This window comes from Nansenia antarctica (genome assembly GCF_963989245.1).
Source record: "Nansenia antarctica genome assembly, chromosome: 16".
Classification (NCBI taxonomy): Eukaryota; Metazoa; Chordata; class Actinopteri; order Argentiniformes; family Microstomatidae; genus Nansenia; species Nansenia antarctica.
This window is the reverse complement of record NC_137686.1, coordinates 7,689,643-7,711,359: the sequence shown is the minus strand read 5'-3', so window position 1 is coordinate 7,711,359 and position 21,717 is coordinate 7,689,643. Positions and strand designations below refer to the sequence as shown.

Genomic DNA, 21,717 nt, shown 5'->3' with positions numbered 1-21,717 from the left:
GGCATTACAAACTGCATATTTGTTGTCTCTTTCTGACACTGTGTAATATTGCCAGACTGGCGACGCCATTTCTCTATGTAAACCAGGGTTTCCGTTAACCGGTAATTACCGGTCTTTGTCCGGTAAAATTTGTTGAAGTCCGACAAATTGAAAACTCGTCGGACATAATGTCCGGTGAAAATAATTCCCTCTAAGCACAATTTGAATACAATTCGCTAAAGTTCACATTTTGTATTCAAATTGGCTTCGGGCCACCATTTTCAGCTGAGCACCAAACACACACACACACACACAACACTGCCCGAGAGAGAAGGACCCGCCCCCTTTAGTTAGCCTATAGGCTAACTAAAGGGGGCGGGTCCTTCTCTCTCGGTGTGTGTATGAGTGTGTGTGTGTGTTTGGTGCTCAGCTGAAAATGGTGGCCCGAAGCGGAGCGCCTTAACTTTATCGCACAATAACAAGGATAACAAACGAAACGGACAACATTTACACTAAGATGGAGACAAACTTCAGCGATATGATCTAACAGCCGGTGTTCAGGACGACATACAGACCCGTATGAGCTTACAGGGCTATCCCCTTGTTCGGTTCTGTATCCCCACCGAACGGGGTGCCAAGAGATCAAACGTTGGAATAACTCAATTTGGTAATTTGTGGTTTATTGCAGTATAAAATGTTCACCACAGTCAGTAGCAGTAGCATTTGCAGTAGCAGGTTATAAACCTAAATGTAAAACGAAATATAAATGTAGATAACAGTCATGCAATGTATCAGAATATCAAGTCATTTAGAAACATTCTCTTAATATTACAGAACAACATAACCCAACAGAGCAGTAAATACATTCGTTTTGTCATTTAGAAACATTCTCTTAATATTACAGAACAACATAACCCTGCAGAGCAGTAAATACATTCGTTTTGTCATTTAGAAACATTCTCTTAATATTACAGAACAACATAACCCTGCAGAGCAGTAAATACATTCGTTTTGTCTTACCGGTAGCGTGTCCCTCTTGACTACTATGATAAACACAAGGCAGTTTCCGCCATTTTATCCCTGAAGCCCCTCCCACATTGTGGATATCCGGGTTTGGAAATTAACCCCTTACAGTCACCCTAGTGAACGCAACACCCCTATCTATCTGAGAAAAGGCATAGGCCGGCTGTAACATCGAACGGAAATTAGCCTATACGCATTGCAAGTTAATTTAAAGCCTATTTATTTTCAAAGAGTTTTATTCTATTTTATTTTATCTGATAAAAGGCATATGAACGGAAATTAGGCTAGCCGTGTCACGCCAGAAGCCTACATGCTTGCACTGTTCAATAAAATGTTATACATCTAGACATTGTGGTATTTCTTTATATACGTATCCCAGCCTGCCTATCAATTGTTTCTCAATAAACAGTTATGTTCTCCTCATTGTCATACTCCCGAGTCCGATTAAGTATGATTTGACAGGCAGCTAAACGAAATGCCTTCCCAACCAGCGAGACCTGGGGGGTATTCCATCAACGTCGCTAAAGGAAAATCTAGGCTTATTTTGACAAGTCTCGCGAGATCTATCAAGATATGCCTGGATCTTTTTAAGAGTCTCGCGAGACTTAACGAAATAAGCCTAGATTTTCCTTTAGCGACGTTGATGGAACACCCCCCTGGTTATAGAAATGACGTTGTTTTATTGATTAAAAAAGGGTAAAACTGGAAAGAGAAAATAGAAAACTCACATTAATCCCAAACAATTTAACAAACTTCAGTTAACGTAATGTGGAGTCCGTTCATTGATCGATGCTGTCTGTTCAGTTCCCAGTGAGGCACCCGTTCAGCGCTGGACATAATGGCATAGCGCGCATGCGAATCATGTTATATTATTATATATTATATAGCTCGCATCTAATCGTATCGGATGAGAAATAGACATTAAATGGCATATATAGGCCGCTACACAACAGTTATCACCGCGACAAACAGCTATATTAGATTTGGAAAAAAATATATGATTTTTAAAAAATATATATATATTATATTTTAATATGATGACCGGAATATATCACGTTTGTCCGGTAAATCGAAATCTTCCCGGACACGATGTCCGGCGGCAATTTTTTCTAACGGAAACCCTGATGTAAACTGATCGGCCGTGTTTGATCGGCCGTTTTGAGAACTCCGATCAAGGCCATATCGGCCGATATCGATCGGCGCCGATCAGATCGGAGCATCTCTACTTTGTACAATGGTTATCTATATATACAATGGTTATCTTTGTACAATGGTTATCTATATATACGCTGGTTATCTATATATATCCGATGGCTATCTCTATACGATGGTTATTATTCCATGGTTGTCTATATACAATGGTTATCTACATACCATGGTTATCTATATACGATGGTTATCTATATACAATGGTTATCTACATACCATGGTTGTCTATATACGATGGTTATCTACATACCATGGTTTTCTATATACTATGGTTATCTACATACCATGGTTATCTATATACCATGTACGATAGTTATCTTTGTACGATGGTTCTCTGTACGATGGTTATCTTTGTACAATGGTTATCTATATTCGCCATTAAGCTGATGCTTTTATCCAAAGCGACTTACGTTGCAGTGAGTGCACACATTTTTCAGTACATGTGTGGTCCCAGTGGGAATCGCACCCACAACTTAGGTGTTGTTAGCTCCGTTCTCTACCAACTGAGCCACAGAGGACCACGTTATCAGTGGGTATCATTACCCACCAGTGGGAAGTTACAGAAACTGACACCTTCACGGAATGTTAAGTAGGTGGAACAACTCTGTTGTTTACCTTGCTCAGGTATTTGTGCTCAGGTGTTTTTAAGCTTGGTCAGTTGACGGTTTAAGCTTTGCTGATATGAGGTGATAAGTCAATTGCAAAGACATTTGTCAGTGTGAGAGTGACTTCATCCTGCAGAGAGAGAGAGAGGGAGAGACAGAGAGAGACAGAGAGGGAGGGAGAGAGAGACAGGGAGGCAGAGAGAGAGACAGAGTGCATGAAAGAGAGACAGACAAAAGAGAATTTCTCAAACAGACAAATGGAGACGGACAGACATACAGACAGACATGGACATGCAGCTTCCAGAAGTTTCCAGGATATGGTCTTTATGAAGTAGTGGTGAATGTGTCCTGAGAACCTGCTGCCTGCTATTGAATGAGCCAGGGCATGTCAGCCCCTACACCCTACGCTTTACACCCCAGCCCCTACACCCTAGCCCCGACACTCCCCTACGCCCTAGCCTCTACACCCTAGCCCCTACACCATAGCCTCTACACCATACGCTTTATACCCCAGCCCCTACGCCCTAGCCCCGACACTCCCCTACAATCCTACGCCCTAGCCCCTACACCATAGCCTCTACGCCCTAGCCCCTACACCATAGCCTCTAAGCCCTAGCCCCTACACCATAGCCCCTACACCAGGGGTCCCCAAACTTTTTTCTGTGAGGGCCACATCATTTTTCCTTTCTGTGATGGGGGGCCTGGGTCGGTCTCTAACATAAAATAATATGGAACAGAGTGGAATGGAGGTGGTTGCGCAAAGCAATTGCGCGCAGGAGAGCACTGGTGGATGCAAACAAACTCTAAACAGTTGAATTTGGATGGAATTTATACCTATAGTGATATGTCAATGAAATATAATCAGTTTTACAGTCTGATACTTGAGGGAGGACCCTCATCATACACGGGGGGACCCATGAAGCAGGGCTGTCTGGGGGTCCTTAAACGAGCATCAAACACTTAGGGCCCTATTATGCACTTCATAAGTCTTAAGCAATAAGACGAGGCGGTAGATCTAAACTTAAGACGTGGAGGCGTGGTCAAGGCCACTTTGCTATTATGCGTGCGGTAGTGGGCGCCTAAGACCCGGCGCTAAGCCCAGAAATTAGTCATGGGTGTGTTTTGGGCGTCTTCTCAATCAACCCAATCAGCGTGCCAGGTGCCATTCCCTTTAAGAACCGGCTGCGTTAAGTCATAAGCGCTATGCTATTATGCAGTTCATAGGCGCTAGACTTCATGCATGTTTTGAAACACGAGCGCGCCTCCGCGGTTTGCGCATGCGCGCTCACCCACTTCTTAAGAAGTCGGTCGGCGCGCATGCGCAAACCGCGGAGGCGCGCTCGTGTTTCAAAACGTGCATGAAGTCTAGCGCCTAAGAAGTTTTCAAACCACTTCTTAGCGCTAGGCGCAAAGTCAGATCGCATAATAGCAGGGGCGCCTAGCGCACTTCATTAACATATGAACACTCCCACAATGAGTAATATATGCACGGGAGTCTTACGTCTTATGTGTGGGCGCCTAGCGACACCTGCATAATAGCAGTAGCGCGTATGAAGCGCATAATAAGGGTGGCGGTAGGTCTTAACCTGGCGGTGCGTCTTAATTAAGACTTAAGACGGCAAGTTAAGAAGTGCATAATAGGGCCCTTAATTTCTTGCATTCTGGTGAATTTAGATGCAATTTGTGCCCTTTCTGCATCAATTTATGGTGGAAATGTCATTATTTATGTAAAGGAAAACACAATATTCAGGCACCAGATGACCATTCAAAATGTAATGTAATATAATGCAATATAAGGCTCTCAGGCATTCTGTACTTTCAAATATGTTGAGCAGTCAACATCAACTATCAGCTATTTCGCTAGCAAACACGAAAGCTAACTTATTTACGAAACAGCGCCCCCGCCACCACGTCGGCGCAATGCCGCAATTGCAGTTAGAAATGACAGAAATCCACCGAGTGAAACGCTTGTAGAAAATACGACCGTCAGAGTTTTGTCGAGAGCTGGAGGCGGCTAGAAATATGACTGAGGCAGCCGCCTCATAATTCTCTATGCAGGAAAAACCCTGCTTGACACAGATCATGAACAAATCGGAAAAATTATTTCGTTTTCTCCTGCAGCTGGGCATCTACATTATCTATCCCCCATTGTTTCAATTCATCTGGTGCCTACCTGCGGACAGACTCACCGCGGGACACACCTCCTCCGCGATCACATTCATACATTTATTGACAAACTTCTTTGCATTTAACAATAATAATCACTTGTGCACTGTTGGTTAAAAACCCTGCATTCTGAATCAACTTTTCTCTTTACCAAACGTTTGGCCATTTTTCATCTCTCTGAATTTTCGTTCTAGCTCGCGTGCACCTGCTATAGATCCGTTGAATGTACCGCATTCTGTGGGCGGGTGAAACTAATAATGTTATTGAAAATAGTTTATAACTAAGGGACATTTTTATTTGAAAGCCAACCTTTAATATCAAATACAGATATGATATGATTAAAACATATATTTAAAGTTTAATTTTAAAAATATGTTTCTGGCATTGTTGAGAGTGTGTGGGGGCGACGTTGTTCAAAGGGCCGGTCCAAGTGTGGGGGTGGGCCGTGTTCGGCCCGCGGGCCGTAGTTTGGGGACCCCTGCTCTACGCCCTAGCCCCTACACCATAGCCCCTACACCATAGCCTCTACACCAGGGGTAGGCAACCTTTTTTATATTAAGTGCCATTTTTTAATTTTCTTGTTAGTCAGTGTGCCAACCACAATATCAACATTAATTATGACTCGACATCAAACCAAACCAAACAGACCAACAGATCTGCAATTTTATTCCACAACATGAACAACAATTTTCAGCAAAGAGCTATGTATGCAAAGCCATGTATGCTAAATAAACAGGCCTAACAGTCAACTAACTGAAACTTGAACAAAATTACCAACATAACATCTAAGACAACTAAAACGTTGTGATGCGTAGCACAACTTTAAGCAAATTGGTGCGCTCAATTTCTAACAAAGTTGCTAACTGCGCTCCCTATGGTTATCATTTTAATAAGTAGCCCTAACTGGATGGTGATTATACAAGGGTCTTACTTGTATGAATTATAATTTATATTTATATAATTATTTGGTTGTTACTTACATTTTATTATTTTATTCCAACCACAACAAACATTATTTTATTTTTTTTGCAAAGAGCTATGTATGCAAAGCCATGTAAACAGTCCTAACAATCAATGTGATCCCTGGCCCTGTTTTCCTTTGCTCAACTCCATTATCTGGGGGTGGTACTTGGTCACTTTAAGTAACAGACAAACCGGTCCAAAACTTTCCCACAGCTTAGCCACCTAACCGCACACTGGGTTCAACGTCATAAAGGGACCAGGTAATTTGATTGGACAAGAGGCATTCCATGAGTGCTGATCAGATTTCCAGGGCGAATTTACGAACGCAGCTAGCGAACAGAACACGAAAAAACCGTCAGATCAGATATATAAACAGGTTATTTTGATAAACTGGACACATTTTGGGAATATATATGGTTACTTTCTCGCCTGAAAACATATTAAAACTTCATAAAATGACATGTTAACACTTGTATTGCCAAAATTACAGCTTTTAGCCAATGGAGGTTAAAATGGACGATTTAAATTGCCCGCTAGCCGGTGCGAAATGCATTCTGGGAAAAAGGCGGTGGCTGCGCTTTTTTCCCATGGGTTGTATGTAAAAAGACGGCGAAAAGGCGCTGAAGACGGCGCTTTTTTCTAAAAAAAGACGTCAAGTGTGAACACCCCATAACACTTGTATCGAATCGAATTCAGAATTTTACTTTGAAAATTGGCGCCAGAATACGACTCTCGTGGAGTGGATGAGAGACTAGGGCTGCATTCGTAAATTCGCCCTGAGAGCGCCGGAGCGTCCCTGAGACCTCCTCTAGTCCAATCAAATTACTTGGTCCCATTGTGAGGTTGAACCCAGTGTGCGCGAATTTACGAATCCACTGCTGGCACGCGTGCCATAGGTTGCCGACCCCTGCTCTACACCATAGCCCCTACACCCTAGCCCCTACACTATAGCCCCTACACCCTAGCCCCTACACTATAGCCCCTACACCATAGCCCCTACACCCTAGCCCCTACACCATAGTCCCTACACCATAGCCCCTACACCCTAGCCCCTACACCTTAGCCCCTACACCCTAGCCCCTACACCCTAGCCCCTACACCATAGCCCCTACACCATAGCCCCTACACCCTAGCCTCTACACCCTAGCCCCTACACCCTAGCCCCTACACCCTACAGGGCTCGACAGTGCGACCATTTCACTCGCAATTGCGACTAAAAATACATCTGTGCGACTAGAGAAATAAATTCACGAGCACACTGCGAGTACAGATATTATTATTATTATTTATTTATTTATTATAAAAATAAATCTGCGCGAACCGTGTGGCCACATTTTAAGCCGTCAGCCAGCCCGCTACGACCACGGGAAGTCATGTTAAAAGTGAAGTTACTTCTGTTAAACTGGCGCTAAGCTAACATCGCTAATCGCTAACTCCCTCCTGGGCCTTAAAGAGACAAGCGCCCTTTTCTCATCTCAAGCTTCATTAGCTTCATTAGCTCACCACATCTACAGATTTGGTCCCACACACTCCAGATTTGAACCCAAGGTTACAACCAGGGTTAACTACCCAGGGTAGAAACTAGAAAGCTCTCAGACCTTCAGAACCCATTGAAAGTAGTGGAGGTACTCCAGAAGTCCAAATGCATCTCTAACCCTAGGAAACCCTAGGAAGCAAGTTGCCTAATGGCATGAAAATGCAACATGTTGTACTTGAGTGTGGCAGAGAGGTGGGACCCCCGGGGATGGTGGTGTGCTAACAGCTAGCCGCCGCAGAGGCACCGTGCTGGGCTGGCCACCTCCACATGTCACCACCCCGGGCAGCATGGGGCTGGGGACTGGTCATCTGGATGTGGGGTAGTTTAATACCCCTAGATGTGGAGTTGTCTGGCCACCGTGTGTGACTGATGTAGCCTGACCCAGCAGCAGGGAGGTGGGCAGCATGGAGACAGACCTCTGCATGGCCTGGCTGGGCTGCTAGCTGACAGACCTAGCCCTAAAGCCTGGCTGGGCTGCTAGCTGCTAGCTGACAGGCATGACATGGATGAATGAATGAACATGCTGCTAACCAGGAGAACTTGACACAGCTAGTTACCATAATACAATGCCATCAACTCTGCGTCTAGTAGGGCTGTAGGCATGGGCCAATGTGTGATTTTGGTGCAAAAATTGCAAAATCACTAATAAAAATGTGTTATAATAAAATTTTCACTGTGCTCCTAAATTTCTTTGTGTGCCCCTAAATTTTTTCATTTAGGAGCACATGTGCTCCTAGTGAAAAAGGTTAGCGTAGAGCCCTGCCCTAGCCCCTACACCCTAGCCCCTACACCCTAGCCCCTACACCATAGCCCCTACACCATAGCCCCTACACCATAGCCCCTACACCATAGCCCCTACACCCTAGCCTCTACACCCTAGCCCCTACACCCTAGCCCCTACACCCTAGCCCCTACACCCTAGCCCCTACACCCTAGCCTCTACACCCTAGCCTCTACACCCTAGCCTCTACACCCTAGCCCCTACACCCTAGCCCCTACACCCTAGCCCCTACACCATAGCCCCTACACCCTAGCCCCTACACCCTAGCCCCTACACCATAGCCCCTACACCATAGCCCCTACACCCTATTCCCTACACCATAGCCCCTGCACCCTAACCCCTACGCCCTAGCCCCTACACCCTAGCCCCTACGCCCTAGCCCCTACACCATAGCCCCTACCCCCTACATACCAGATTATGATTTGGTCAGAGAACAGTGTGATGAGCATTGAGACAGACAGGTTGAATATACCAGGTGATGTTTTGTGGTGTTGAGGCAGTAGTGCTGGGAGAGGGAGAGGGAGAGGGAGAGGGAGAGGGAGAGGGAGAGGGAGAGGGAGAGGGAGAGGGGAAGGTCTGAGGGTTGCTGGGGAACGCAGGTGCTGTTTAAGAGATGTCCTCACTCGCCCTACTTCTCTTCTTCTTTCCTCCCTCCTTCCTCTTCCTCCCTTCATTTTTCCCTACCTGTCATTCCTTCCCCTCCCTTCATTTCTTCCCTCTCTTAATTTCTTCCTCCTTTTTTATTTTACTTCCTCCCTCCATTCCTTTCCCCTTCTTTTTCTTCCTTCTCTTCTTCCTTTTCGTTATCCCCTCCGTCACAGACAATGAATGACTTTGACTATCTGAAGCTGCTGGGGAAGGGCACCTTTGGGAAGGTGATCCTGGTGAAGGAGAAGGCCAGCGGAACGTACTACGCCATGAAGATCCTCAAGAAGGAAGTCATCATAGCCAAGGTACGGAGGGTGTCTGTCCGTCTGTCTCTGTCTCTCTCTGTCTGTCTCTGTCTATCTCTGTCTCTCTCTCTCTCTCTCTCTCTCTCTCTCTCTCTCTGTCTGTGTCTCTCTCTCTGTCTGTGTCTCTCTGTCTGTCTGTGTCTCTCTGCGTCTCTCTCTCTATGTCTGTGTCTCTCTGTCTGTCTGTGTCTCTCTGTGTCTCTTTCTCTGTCTGTGACTATGTTTGTGTCTGTCTCTCTCTCTGTCTGTCTGTCTGTCTTTCTCTCTCTCTCTCTCTCTCTCTCTGTCTGTCTCTCCTTCATGCACTCTTTGTCTCCTCTGTAGGATGAAGTCGCTCACACACTGACAGAGAGCAGAGTATTAAAAAACACCCGACACCCATTCCTAACTGTGAGTATTGTTGAGCAAAGACTTCCAAACAATACACACACACACACACACACACACGCACACGCACATATCTGTTTGTCTGAGTGTGTTGTTCCTCCTCTTGTTCCTCCAGTCTCTGAAGTACTCATTCCAGACTAAGGACCGATTGTGCTTCGTCATGGAGTATGTCAACGGAGGAGAGGTGAGAGTTCACGCCCCTACACCTGTACCTATACACACCTGTACCTATACACACCTGTACCTATACACACCTGTATCTATACACACCTGTATGAATGAATGGAATGAATGAATGAATGGTCTTCATATATATATACAACGAAATTTGTGAGGGGGGGGCTCCCCTGGTGCTAGGAAAAAAATACTAAAAACAAGAAGGGAAAAAAGCTGGTTTACATAAATAAAGGCTATGTACACTATCCACTATACTATGCTATACAAATAAAACACTGTGCTGTACTCTATGCTATGCTATACATATCCTAACATTTCCTATCTCTGAACCTTATGTACCCGAGGGTTGTCATATTGCACATAGTGTTATTGCACATTCATTTAAAGTGTCGCAGTTTGCAGGTTTGAAATGTTCACAGTTGTGTTTCAGTATTGCACTTGATTACAATCTAGTAGCTGCCATCAAATTGTCTAGATTGTCCAGGGCCTAGAACCTAGGTCTTTGCTGTGTTCAGGGCCTAAATGGCCCTGGGGTAGAAGCTGAGCTTCAGTCTATTTGTCCTTGCGAACATGGTCCTGAACCGCCTGTCCGAGGGCAGCCGAACAAAGTGTTCGTTCCCAGGGTGGGATGGGTCTCTGGAGATCTTGGAGGCCTTCCTGAGGCAGCGTGTGTTGTACAGCTCTTCCAGAGAGGGGAGGGGGGCGCCGGTGATCTTCTGGGCCGATCTCACGACTCTCTGTAGCGCTTTCCTCTCTGCGGCTGTGCAGCTGGAGAACCACACGCAGATGCAGTAGGTGAGGATGCTCTCCATTGTGCAGCGGTAGAAGGTCACAAGCAGCTCCTGTCTGAGGTGGTATTTCCTGAGGACTCTCAGGAAGTAGAGCCGCTGTTGTGCCTTCTTGATGATGGCTGCTGTGTTGGTCTTCCAGGACAGGTCATCCTGTATGTGCACCCCCAGGAATCGGAGGGTTGAGACTCTCTCCACGCTCCCTCCATCGACGAGCAGGGGCTGGACCTCAGATTTTTTCCTCCTGAAGTCCACGATGATTTCCTGGGTCTTTGACTGGTTCAGCAGCAGGTTGTTAACCTTGCACAGCTTGCCCAGCTGCTCCACCTCATCCCTGTACGCCGCCTCGTCCCCCCCCCGAGATGCAGCCCACCACGGTGGTGTCGTCTGCAAACTTTACGATGGAGTTGCTGGGGTGGACGGGGGTGAAGTCGTAGGTGTAGAGGTTGTAGAGGATGGGGCTTAGCACGCAGCCCTGGGGGGACCCAGTGCTGAGTCTGAGGGCTGTGGAGGTGTGGGAGCCCACCCGCACCCTCTGGGGGCGGTCAGACAGGAAGTCCTTGATCCATGCACAGATAGAGTGTGATAGTCCCAGGTCTAGTAGTTTGGTCACTAGCCTGTCTGGAAGGATGGTGTTGAAGGCAGAGCTGAAGTCCACAAAGAGCAGTCTCGCGTAGCTGTTCCCCCTCTCCAGGTGGGATAGAGTGGAGTGGAGAGTCGTCGCGATGGCGTCCTCTGTGGACCTGTGGGCTCTGTAGGCGAACTGGTATGGATCCAGGTTGGGCGGGAGGCGTGTGACTATGTGGGCCCGGACTATATCTATACACACCTGTACCTATACACACCTGTACCTATACACACCTGTATCTAGACACACCTGTACTGATCTGTACCTGTACTTGTACATACCTCTACCTGTACTCACCTGATGGGACGATTATCGTGTTTATCGTTAATCGCGATAAAAACACCCGCGATAACTTTATCGTGGAGAATTTTAATTAGTTGAATAATCGTCATAATCGTTTTTTTTTTTTTTTGTTTTGTTTTTTTTTAATTATTATTTTTAAACGACTGGGCTTTTTAAATAGGCACTACATTTTATAAACACTGCTTTGTCTGACTGGTGGTCCCCAGCTGATGACCCAGTTAGGCCCACATAGGTGTTCAGTGAGGTGTCACAGCACACCTGTTCTAAAGGCACTGTTGGAGGTGCGTCAGGCAGCAATGCCCAGCAGGAGTACCATCACCTGTATCATGATTTGATCTGTCTGTTTTTATTGTATGTATTAATGTATGTGACCTATGTGTGTTTTTTTTTTTGTTTGTTAATATTTTTATTGAGTTTCACAGAGACATGTACACAACAGGACATAACAACAACAACTAGTATCCGTGGGGGAGGTTATTGTCCCATTAATAGTAGAAAACTAGTTTTGCACTTTGTTATGCAGTACATTGTCCATAAACAATAACAGAAAATGTTCTTTCTCTTTTTCTTTTTTTTTTAACAAACAAAACAACAAAAACAAAAAAACAGGGGGGGAGGAGGCCATGTCACATATCAGAAATAAACAGAAAAGAAAATGACAACAAATGCCATAATATATGGGGGGATCACCCCCATCGGAGACAGCATCCATGTCTTACAGTCCTAAACACAGCGGCAGCACAACACCAGCACAGTAAATAATATTGTGACCCATACATTGTAGATCTGTTACACATTAGTCTTGTGTACTTTCTTGAGTGTAATCCACCAAACCTTTCATTACAATGGCAGCCAGTCTGGTACCAATATAATCTAAGAACGGAGACCAAATCTTATAGAATGTCTTTATCTTACACTTAGACCTATATGTCAGATATTCCATAGGAATCATATCAAAAATTACCTTGTGCCATCCAGCTATTGTAGGCGGTTTGCAGTCTATCCATTTCAGCAATGTATTTTTCCTTGCACAAAAAGTGAGGATACACAGAAGTCTTTTGGAATGCATACTTTTAAGTTGTTTGTCTGGCAACCCAAACAATAGACATATGGGGTCCTTATCCAATGTAACATCTAGAATTAGATGAATTGTATCCACTATACCTTTCCAGTAATCATCTATATATCTACAAGTCCAAACACAATGAACAAAGCTCCCAACCTCGGTAATACACTTTGTACACATTTCCGATTTGTTATGATCCATTTTATGTCTAAATTGGGGAGTAATCTGCAAATGTTGTAGTAGTCTAAATTGCGTTTCCTTCGTCCTATTACAGATTGAGATGTCGTTTGCCGATTGCCATATTAAATAATAAAAAATAAAAAAATGTTTTAAGTTCTCGCGATAATATCGTGGATCGCGATTATTTTGCCCACGATAATCGTGACATGACATTTTCTAATCGTCCCACCCCTACATACCTGTACTCACCTCTACCTGTACCTGTACTCACCTGTACATACCTGTACTCACCTGTACTCACCTGTACATACCTGTACTCACCTCTACCTGTACTCACCTGTACATACCTGTACTCACCTGTACATACCTGTACTCACCTGTAAACAGCTCCACACACTACCTGTTTCATCAGACATGATGTCCAGCATGTAGAACGTTCAGGTCAAGCCTCTTCTGGAGTGGGAATACGCCACGAGAAAAGCATACAACCGCATAACATCGCCTTTCAGAAATAATGAAAGGAATTCATCTGATATTTGATGCAGGTTTGGCTGTACAGTGTGGAGATGTTTGTTTTAATTGGCTGTTTCCCCCCGGCAGCTGTTCTTCCATTTGTCGAGAGAGCGGGTGTTCTCCGAGGACCGGACCCGTTTCTACGGCGCCGAGATCGTCTCTGCTCTGGACTACCTGCACTCCGCCAAGATAGTGTACCGCGATCTCAAGGTAAAACACGTTAGCAGGCTAGCAGGAGTGAACATGTTAGCAGGCTAGCAGGAGTAAACACGTTAGCAGGCTAGCAGGAGTAAACATGTTAGCAGGCTAGCAGGAGTGAACACGTTAGCAGGCTAGCAGGAGTAAACACGTTAGCAGGCTAGCAGGAGTGAACACGTTAGCAGGCTAGCAGGAGTGAACACGTTAGCAGGCTAGCAGGAGTGAACACGTTAGCAGGCTAGCAGGAGTAAACACGTTAGCAGGCTAGCAGGAGTGAACACGTTAGCAGGCTAGCAGGAGTGAACATGTTAGCAGGCTAGCAGGAGTGAACATGTTAGCAGGCTAGCAGGAGTGAACACGTTAGCAGGAGTGAACACGTTAGCAGGCTAGCAGGAGTGAACACGTTAGCAGGCTAGCAGGAGTAAACACGTTAGCAGGCTAGCAGGAGTGAACACGTTAGCAGGCTAGCAGGAGTAAACATGTTAGCAGGCTAGCAGGAGTAAACACGTTAGCAGGCTAGCAGGAGTGAACACGTTAGCAGGCTAGCAGGAGTGAACACGTTAGCAGGCTAGCAGGAGTGAACACGTTAGCAGGCTAGCAGGAGTAAACACGTTAGCAGGCTAGCAGGAGTAAACACGTTAGCAGGCTAGCAGGAGTGAACACGTTAGCAGGCTAGCAGGAGTAAACACGTTAGCAGGCTAGCAGGAGTGAACACGTTAGCAGGCTAGCAGGAGTGAACATGTTAGCAGGCTAGCAGGAGTGAACACGTTAGCAGGCTAGCAGGAGTGAACATGTTAGCAGGCTAGCAGGAGTGAACACGTTAGCAGGCTAGCAGGAGTGAACACGTTAGCAGGCTAGCAGGAGTGAACACGTTAGCAGGCTAGCAGGAGTAAACACGTTAGCAGGCTAGCAGGAGTGAACACGTTAGCAGGCTAGCAGGAGTAAACATGTTAGCAGGCTAGCAGGAGTGAACACGTTAGCAGGCTAGCAGGAGTGAACATGTTAGCAGGCTAGCAGGAGTGAACATGTTAGCAGGCTAGCAGGAGTGAACATGTTAGCAGGCTAGCAGGAGTAAACACGTTAGCAGGCTAGCAGGAGTAAACATGTTAGCAGGCTAGCAGGAGTGAACACGTTAGCAGGCTAGCAGGAGTGAACACGTTAGCAGGCTAGCAGGAGTGAAGATGCTAGCAGGAGTAAAGATGTTAGCAGGCTAGCAGGAGTAAAGACGTTAGCAGGAGTAAAGATGTTAGCAGGCTAGCAGGAGTAAAGACGTTAGCAGGAGTAAATATGCTAGCAGGATAAGGTGACCAGATTTCTCAGATGCAATCTGGGGACATTTCCAACTTTTTAGGAAAAATGTATACATTTTATCATGATGAAATACAGAAACGGGGACAATTGCTGTTTCATTTATTTTGACCTTATTTTGACCAATGTATACACATTCAAGCAAGAATACTCAAGTGTAACAACTGGAATGTGCCTCTCAACATTAGTGTCAGTGTACTGTAAGTGGTATTAAAAGTAATTCTTAGAACTGTTCAGGTTGACGAGCCAACCATCAACCAAGCGGGGGTCTGGGGGTCCTCCCCCAGAAAAAAAGAGGATTTAACACTTAATTTCTTGCATTCTGGTGAATTTGTACACACTATTGTGCTTTTTATGCCCATTTTTATCTCCACTACCCTACTCATACTTTAAGCCTAACATAATGTTTAAGCTTAACATAAGACTAATGATGTTGTCAAAATTCTGTATATTGTATTGTATTTTTATTAATAATTTAAAACAACTTTATACACCCACTGCATATATTTCATTGTATTATCTTATTTACCATTAAGCTCCATTAGACCTATAACTGTAACTTAAACAAGCAGTAACCAGTTGACAACCAACTGGTGTCAACCCTGTTACTGAGCTGTCAGCCCTGTTACTTGTATAATATTATAATATAATTTAAATAATGAAAAGACTAATGCAAAATCAACTCATTTTACATGTAAAGTAAAATAGACCAGTAATCCACACAAAGAAATCAGGGTATTATTATGTTGTTTCCATAACTTTTTCTTAAAACAGAAGATGCTGTTAAAGTGTCAATTGTAAATGAGCATATTCATCATGGAAAAAAAGTAAACTCCTCATTATTCTCACTTTACAAACACACTTATTGTAACAAAGGGGACTTTATATTTCATAGAATATCAGATTTGTTCTAAATATGGATTTAAAACATTTTCAAACATTAATTAATATGTCGGTAACAGGGTTGACGAAACAGACTTACGCATGTTGATTATGTGAAAATAATTAAATAAATAAGATACCCTGAGATGGCACGTCATTTTTTTCTAAGAGGTGAGGATCTACTTCATCCAAAAAGGGGCTTAAACTTTTAAATCAAATACTAAAAAAATGGAAAATGGCACGTTTTCGTATAATGACCCATAGGTGATTACCAGCAAGACAAACAACATAACACAACGCAAAGCACTCAGCTAGTACAAGCACAACCCAGTCCTAAACAAAATAAAGTAAATTCAAACATACCAAAATGCAGTATCTCCAGCCAGGGAAATCCTCAAGCCGTGCCTGGGTCAGTCACTGGAACAAATGACAAGGAGGCTGTCAGCAACCGCACTATTTATACAAACAGAAGCTAGCAATCATAATGAGCTCGCTAATGGGGAACAATCACTGAATCGTGGCTGAAATTATTCCTATTGAATGTAACGATCGCCCATTAACGTGGTAATATGCATACATTGACATTATAATAGGGTCTATAATTCTAACGTAACGCTTCACACAACAGCGCTGACATTATAGCTACCAATATTAGGCTGGTTAAGTGATCACTAGCTAAAGTAAATGATCAATGCTCTTTACAAACACCACGAAGCATTGTCAGCTCAAAATCAGCAGATTATTCTGTATTTATAACGTGTCATGAACATTCTGGTGCTTACTGTCATCAAGATTCACAGCACTTACCACAGTTTATTCAGCAGGTAAAGTTTGGCGGGCGGCTGATGCACTTGGTGGAGGACACCAAGTGGAGGACACCAAGTGCACCAAGTGAAAAAAAATAAAATAAATGAAATGCTTGAAACTGGGACTTTTCCGGGGACCGTTTGTTGCCGGGGACAGGTCATCCAAACCGGGGGCTGTCCCTGGAAATCGGGGACGTCTGGTCACCGTATAGCAGGAGTAAAGACGTTAGCAGGAGTAAAGATGCTAGCAGGAGTAAAGATGTTAGCAGGAGTAAAGATGCTAGCAGGAGTAAAGATGCTAGCAGGAGTAAAGATGCTAGCAGGAGTAAAGATGCTAGCAGGAGTAAAGACGTTAGCAGGAGTAAAGATGCTAGCAGGAGTAAAGATGCTAGCAGGAGTAAAGATGCTAGCAGGAGTAAAGATGCTAGCAGGAGTAAAGATGCTAGCAGGAGTAAAGACGTTAGCAGGAGTAAAGATGCTAGCAGGAGTAAAGACGTTAGCAGGAGTAAAGACGTTAGCAGGAGTAAAGATGCTAGCAGGAGTAAAGACGTTAGCAGGAGTAAAGACGTTAGCAGGAGTAAAGACGTTAGCAGGAGTAAAGATGTTAGCAGGCTAGCAGGAGTAAAGATGCTAACAGGAGTAAATATGTTAGCAGGCTAGCAGGAGTAGACGTTAGCAGGAGTGCGGCGTACGCACATCCTATTTATTTACAGACGGAGGGGCCAGAAATAGAACATGAGAAGAAAGCAAATACCCTGGCTGATGTTCCCATGCATCCATTCTCTCTCTCTCTCTCTCTCTCTCTCTCTCTCTCTCTCTCTCTCTCTCTCTCTCTCTCTCTCTCCACCCCCCCCCCCCCTTTCTCCCTCTCTGTCTCTCCCCTTCTCTTTCTGTCTCTCTCTCTGCCTCTCTCTCTCTGTCTCTGTCTATCTCTGTCTCTGTCTCTATCTGTCTCTGTCTCTTTCTCTCTCTCTCTCTGTCTCTCTCTGCCTCTGTCTCTCTCTGTCTCTCTGTGCTGCAGCTGGAGAATCTGATGCTGGATAAAGACGGCCACATCAAGATCACAGACTTCGGTCTCTGCAAGGAGGGCATCACCGACGCCGCCACCATGAAGACCTTCTGCGGCACGCCTGAGTACCTGGCACCAGAGGTCAGAGGTCACACACTAACACCACAGCGCTGTGCTCAGCAGAGCACACTCTGTTAAAAGAAATCTACTGTCTAGACCAGACAAGTAGAGTACAGAATCATCTATTCCCGACTCGCCTATTACTGCTCAGTCTGCAACGGCACGCCCTCCTGAACGTGACCCAGCTCATTACAGTTAATGTAACGCTAATAAAGATGAGGTGATCCTAACCTAGAAGTATCCGTACTTTACGAGAGTGACTCAATCCCTGCTCTCCTTTATGTGCTGATTGGCAAATGTCCTTATTACCCCCCCCCCCCTCCTCCTCCTCTCCCTCCCACCTCATCCCCCCCTCCTCCCTCCCCCTATCATTTCTATTTTATTTTATTTTATTGTTCTATCGTCACTTTACTCTTGTTGTTTGTGAGCTGCCGTAACACCTCTCTAAGTATCGACCTCTCTCTATCTCTATCTATCTCTCTATCTCTATCTATCTCTCTATCTCTATCTATCTATCTATCTATCTATCTATCTATCTATCGACCTCTCTATCTCTCTATCTACCTCTCTATCTACCTCTCTATCTATCTATCTATCTATCTATCTATCTATCTATCTATCTATCTATCTATCTATCTATCTATCTATCTGTCTATCTATCTATCTATCTATCTATCTACCTATCTATCTCTATCTATCTACCTATCTATCTCTATCTATCTCTCTATCTATCTATCTCTCTATCTACCTCTCTATCTATCTACCTATCTATCTCTCTATCTACCTATCTCTCTCTATCTATCTATCTACCTATCTCTATCTATCTACCTCTCTATCTCTCTATCTATCTACCTCTATGTATCTCTCGCTCTCTCTCCATCCATCCATCCAGGTCCTGGAGGACAATGACTATGGCCGTGCGGTGGACTGGTGGGGTCTGGGGGTGGTGATGTACGAGATGATGTGCGGCCGCCTGCCCTTCTACAACCAGGACCACGAGAAGCTGTTTGAGCTCATCCTGATGGAGGAGATCAAGTTCCCCCGGACCCTCTCCTCAGACGCCAAGTCCCTGCTGTCCGGCCTGCTCATCAAAGACCCCAACAAACGGTACACACACACACACACACACACACACACACACACAGACACAGACACAGACACACACACAGAACGGGTGAATGAGAGGCCATTGTAAAGCGCTTTGGAATAAGGATCTATGTAAGTCAGTACAATTACCATTTACACACAGACACACACAGACACACGTGCTGCACACACTCACACACACACACACACGCACACGCACACACACACATACTCCAACAAACACACGCACAGATATATGCAGATGCGTACACACACAGACAGAAGTTGTTCTAAACCCTAGTGAGAACTCCTTCACCCCTCTGTCAGCCACACACACAGACAGATACACACACACACATACAGACACATACAGATGTGAGTATGCGCCGAAACACACACACGCACACAGAAGTTGTTCTACTAAACCCAGGTGAGTGAAGTGAGAGCTGTTATGATTCCAGGATTAGAAACAGGCTGGTGTTATTTTAGTCTCATCACAGAGGCTCGTCACATCAAGGAGCCTGAGTCTGATGTCTGCTAGCGTGACGTGGTCTGTGTCTCTGACAGGCTGGGCGGGGGGGGGTCTGATGTCTGATGTATTGAGGTGGTCTCTCTGTCTCTACAGGCTGGGCGGGGGGCCGGACGACGCCAAGGAGATAATGCGTCACAGCTTCTTTGTGGCCGTCGACTGGCAAGACGTCTACGACAAAAAGGTGAGGGGAGGAGGTCTGTGTTCTAACAGTCTGCACTTAGCCTGACTGTGTTACGGCCAAGCTCCACCTGCTGCGTTGCGTCAACTCGCCATCGGCGTTGCGTCAACTTCCCGTTGTCCAAGCTCCACCTGCTGTGTTGCGTCAACGTCAACGTTCTACTCTAGCTCCACTGGCTAGCTCGTACTTGGAGCTGTCCGTGGTACCACGTGGTACAATTGGTCTCATTGTGACGTCTGCGTCCACCGTCAAAAATCAAACTTTTTTGAATGTCTACTTTGGACGCAGCCATCGGACGCAACGCTGACGCAACGCAACGCTGACACCACGCAGCAGGTGGGGCACCTTTCATTGATTACCATGCATTTCAGACGCAACTCACATTAGACGCAACGCTGACGCAACGCTCGATGGCCATGGTGGAGCTTGGCCGTTAGGCTGCTGAGCTAAAGCTAAAGCTAGGTTTCAGCGTAGTCGCTAAGGCAAGACTTTGGGTCGGAGGCAGGGTTATTATTGAACTACGTCTGTTGCACGCACGCACACACACACGTGACAGTCCTGTCCCTCTGTCCCCTCCAGCTGGTCCCACCCTTCATGCCCCAGGTTTCCTCTGAGACAGACACCCGGTATTTTGACGAGGAGTTCACGGCACAGACCATCACCATCACCCCCCCGGAGAAATGTGAGTACCCCTCAGCTACCTCCGTCTCGGGCCAGGAGGTTTTTTTCCCCGACCACCTGACTAGGGAAACGTCAGGGCCCTAGTGGATGTTAAAGTACAAGATCGCCACGGAAACCAGTATTGTTAAACATCGATTAAGATGTACAGTATGAACTGGTACTTTCCCTGACCAACATGTTGTTCTTTCTCTCTCTCTCTCTCTGTCTCTCTCTCTCTCTCTCTCTCTGTCTCTCTGTCTCTCTCTGTCTCTCTCTCACTCTCTCTCTCTCTCTCTCTCTCCCTCTCTCTCTCTCTCTCTCTGTCTCTCTCTGTCTGTCTCTCTCTGTCTCTCTCTCTCTCTCTCACTGTCTCCCTTTTTCTTTCTGTCTCTCTCCCTCCCGCCCCCCCCCCTCCCTCTCTCCCCCCCCCTCCCTCCAGACGACGAAGACGGGATGGACGCGGGCGACAGCGAGCGGAGGCCTCACTTCCCACAGTTCTCGTACTCGGCCAGCGGGCGTGAGTGAGTGAGTGAGTGAGGTCATCACCCCGCGCCAGCCAAGCCAGCCAGCCAGTATCGTCGCCCCCATTCGAGGAAAACACGTAGCCATTTTAGGAAAAGTCTCCCCTCTTTTCTCCTTCTCTGTAACCACGTCGTGCAGCAGGGGGAGAGGCCGTTCTTGTTCTTAGGGACTCTAAAAGGGGTATTTGCACAGTGGGCTCGACTCAGACCAGTCTCCCCACACTAAAAAAAAAGAAAAAAAAGGAAAAAAAAAGAAAAAGAAAAAAGTCTCCTACATTTTCAACGCTATTTACTGCAGAAGGCAATGTTGTTGTTATTTATTTTTATCCGTCAGTATTAGGTTGTTGTTGACCTGTTACATTCTTCTTCTTCTTCTTCTTCTTTCTTTTTTCTTTTTTTTGTCCTCCTTTTCTTTCTTTTTTTCTTTTCTTTTTTTTGCACTTGGTTTGGAAGAGCCGTACGAGGGAACAAAACCAAAAATGTTGCCTTACGTTTGCAGATGTTTCCTATCATACAGACAGGGTGGGGGGGCGGCGGGTGGGAGGGAGGGGGGAGGTAAGGGTGGAGGGAGGGAGGGAGGGGTGGGGAGGGAGGGAGGGAGGGAGGGAGGGAGGGGGGGGGCGTTCCTAGTTGAATAAGTGCATGGCTCGTGGTTCATCCCAACCGTTATTATTTTTCGCATATATCGCCATGGTAGCGCACATTCCCCAATCCCATGGCAACGAGAAACGCTGTCTATGAAGAAAAAAGAAGAAAAAAAACTCTACAAAAAAAAAAAAAGGACTGAACGAAGGAGGACTTGGTTTCATTGATTCATTGTTGCAGTGTTCTTTATTTCTTTTCTTCTTCTTTTTCTTTTTTTTCCGTTGTTGTTCATTTCTGTATTATCGCTATTTTCATTTCCAGACGACAGATATGTTATTTTTAGTTTTGTGTATGTTTGAACAGAAACACTAAACTGCCAGATAGCTGCACGGGTTCACTCAGGCACCGCAGAGCACAACCGTATTCAACTCAGCAACCGGTTCAGCTTTACACCCATCAGGGATTCAAAAGCTACTATACTATATAAACAGGCCAGGGGCCAGACACTGTTCAAAAATACTCTCAAATACTCAAATACTCTCTAATACTTTGATCGTTTGCTTGAGTCTGCCAG

General features: G+C 45.4%; 1 protein-coding gene across 1 annotated transcript in view; it reads left to right on the top strand.

The window, feature by feature from the left end:
• akt3b (v-akt murine thymoma viral oncogene homolog 3b) overlaps positions 1–21,051 on the top strand; it is a 25,779-nt gene extending 4,728 nt beyond the window's left edge. The window contains exons 5-13 of the mRNA XM_080546314.1: positions 9,085–9,216; positions 9,541–9,606; positions 9,719–9,787; positions 13,346–13,468; positions 17,474–17,602; positions 18,474–18,688; positions 19,293–19,380; positions 19,957–20,059; positions 20,477–21,051. Of these exons, the coding sequence (XP_080402440.1) occupies positions 9,085–9,216; positions 9,541–9,606; positions 9,719–9,787; positions 13,346–13,468; positions 17,474–17,602; positions 18,474–18,688; positions 19,293–19,380; positions 19,957–20,059; positions 20,477–20,562 (1,011 nt within the window). The 3' untranslated portion in view covers positions 20,563–21,051. The remainder of the gene's footprint in view (positions 1–9,084; positions 9,217–9,540; positions 9,607–9,718; positions 9,788–13,345; positions 13,469–17,473; positions 17,603–18,473; positions 18,689–19,292; positions 19,381–19,956; positions 20,060–20,476) is intronic.
• The last annotated feature ends 666 nt before the right edge of the window (positions 21,052–21,717 follow it).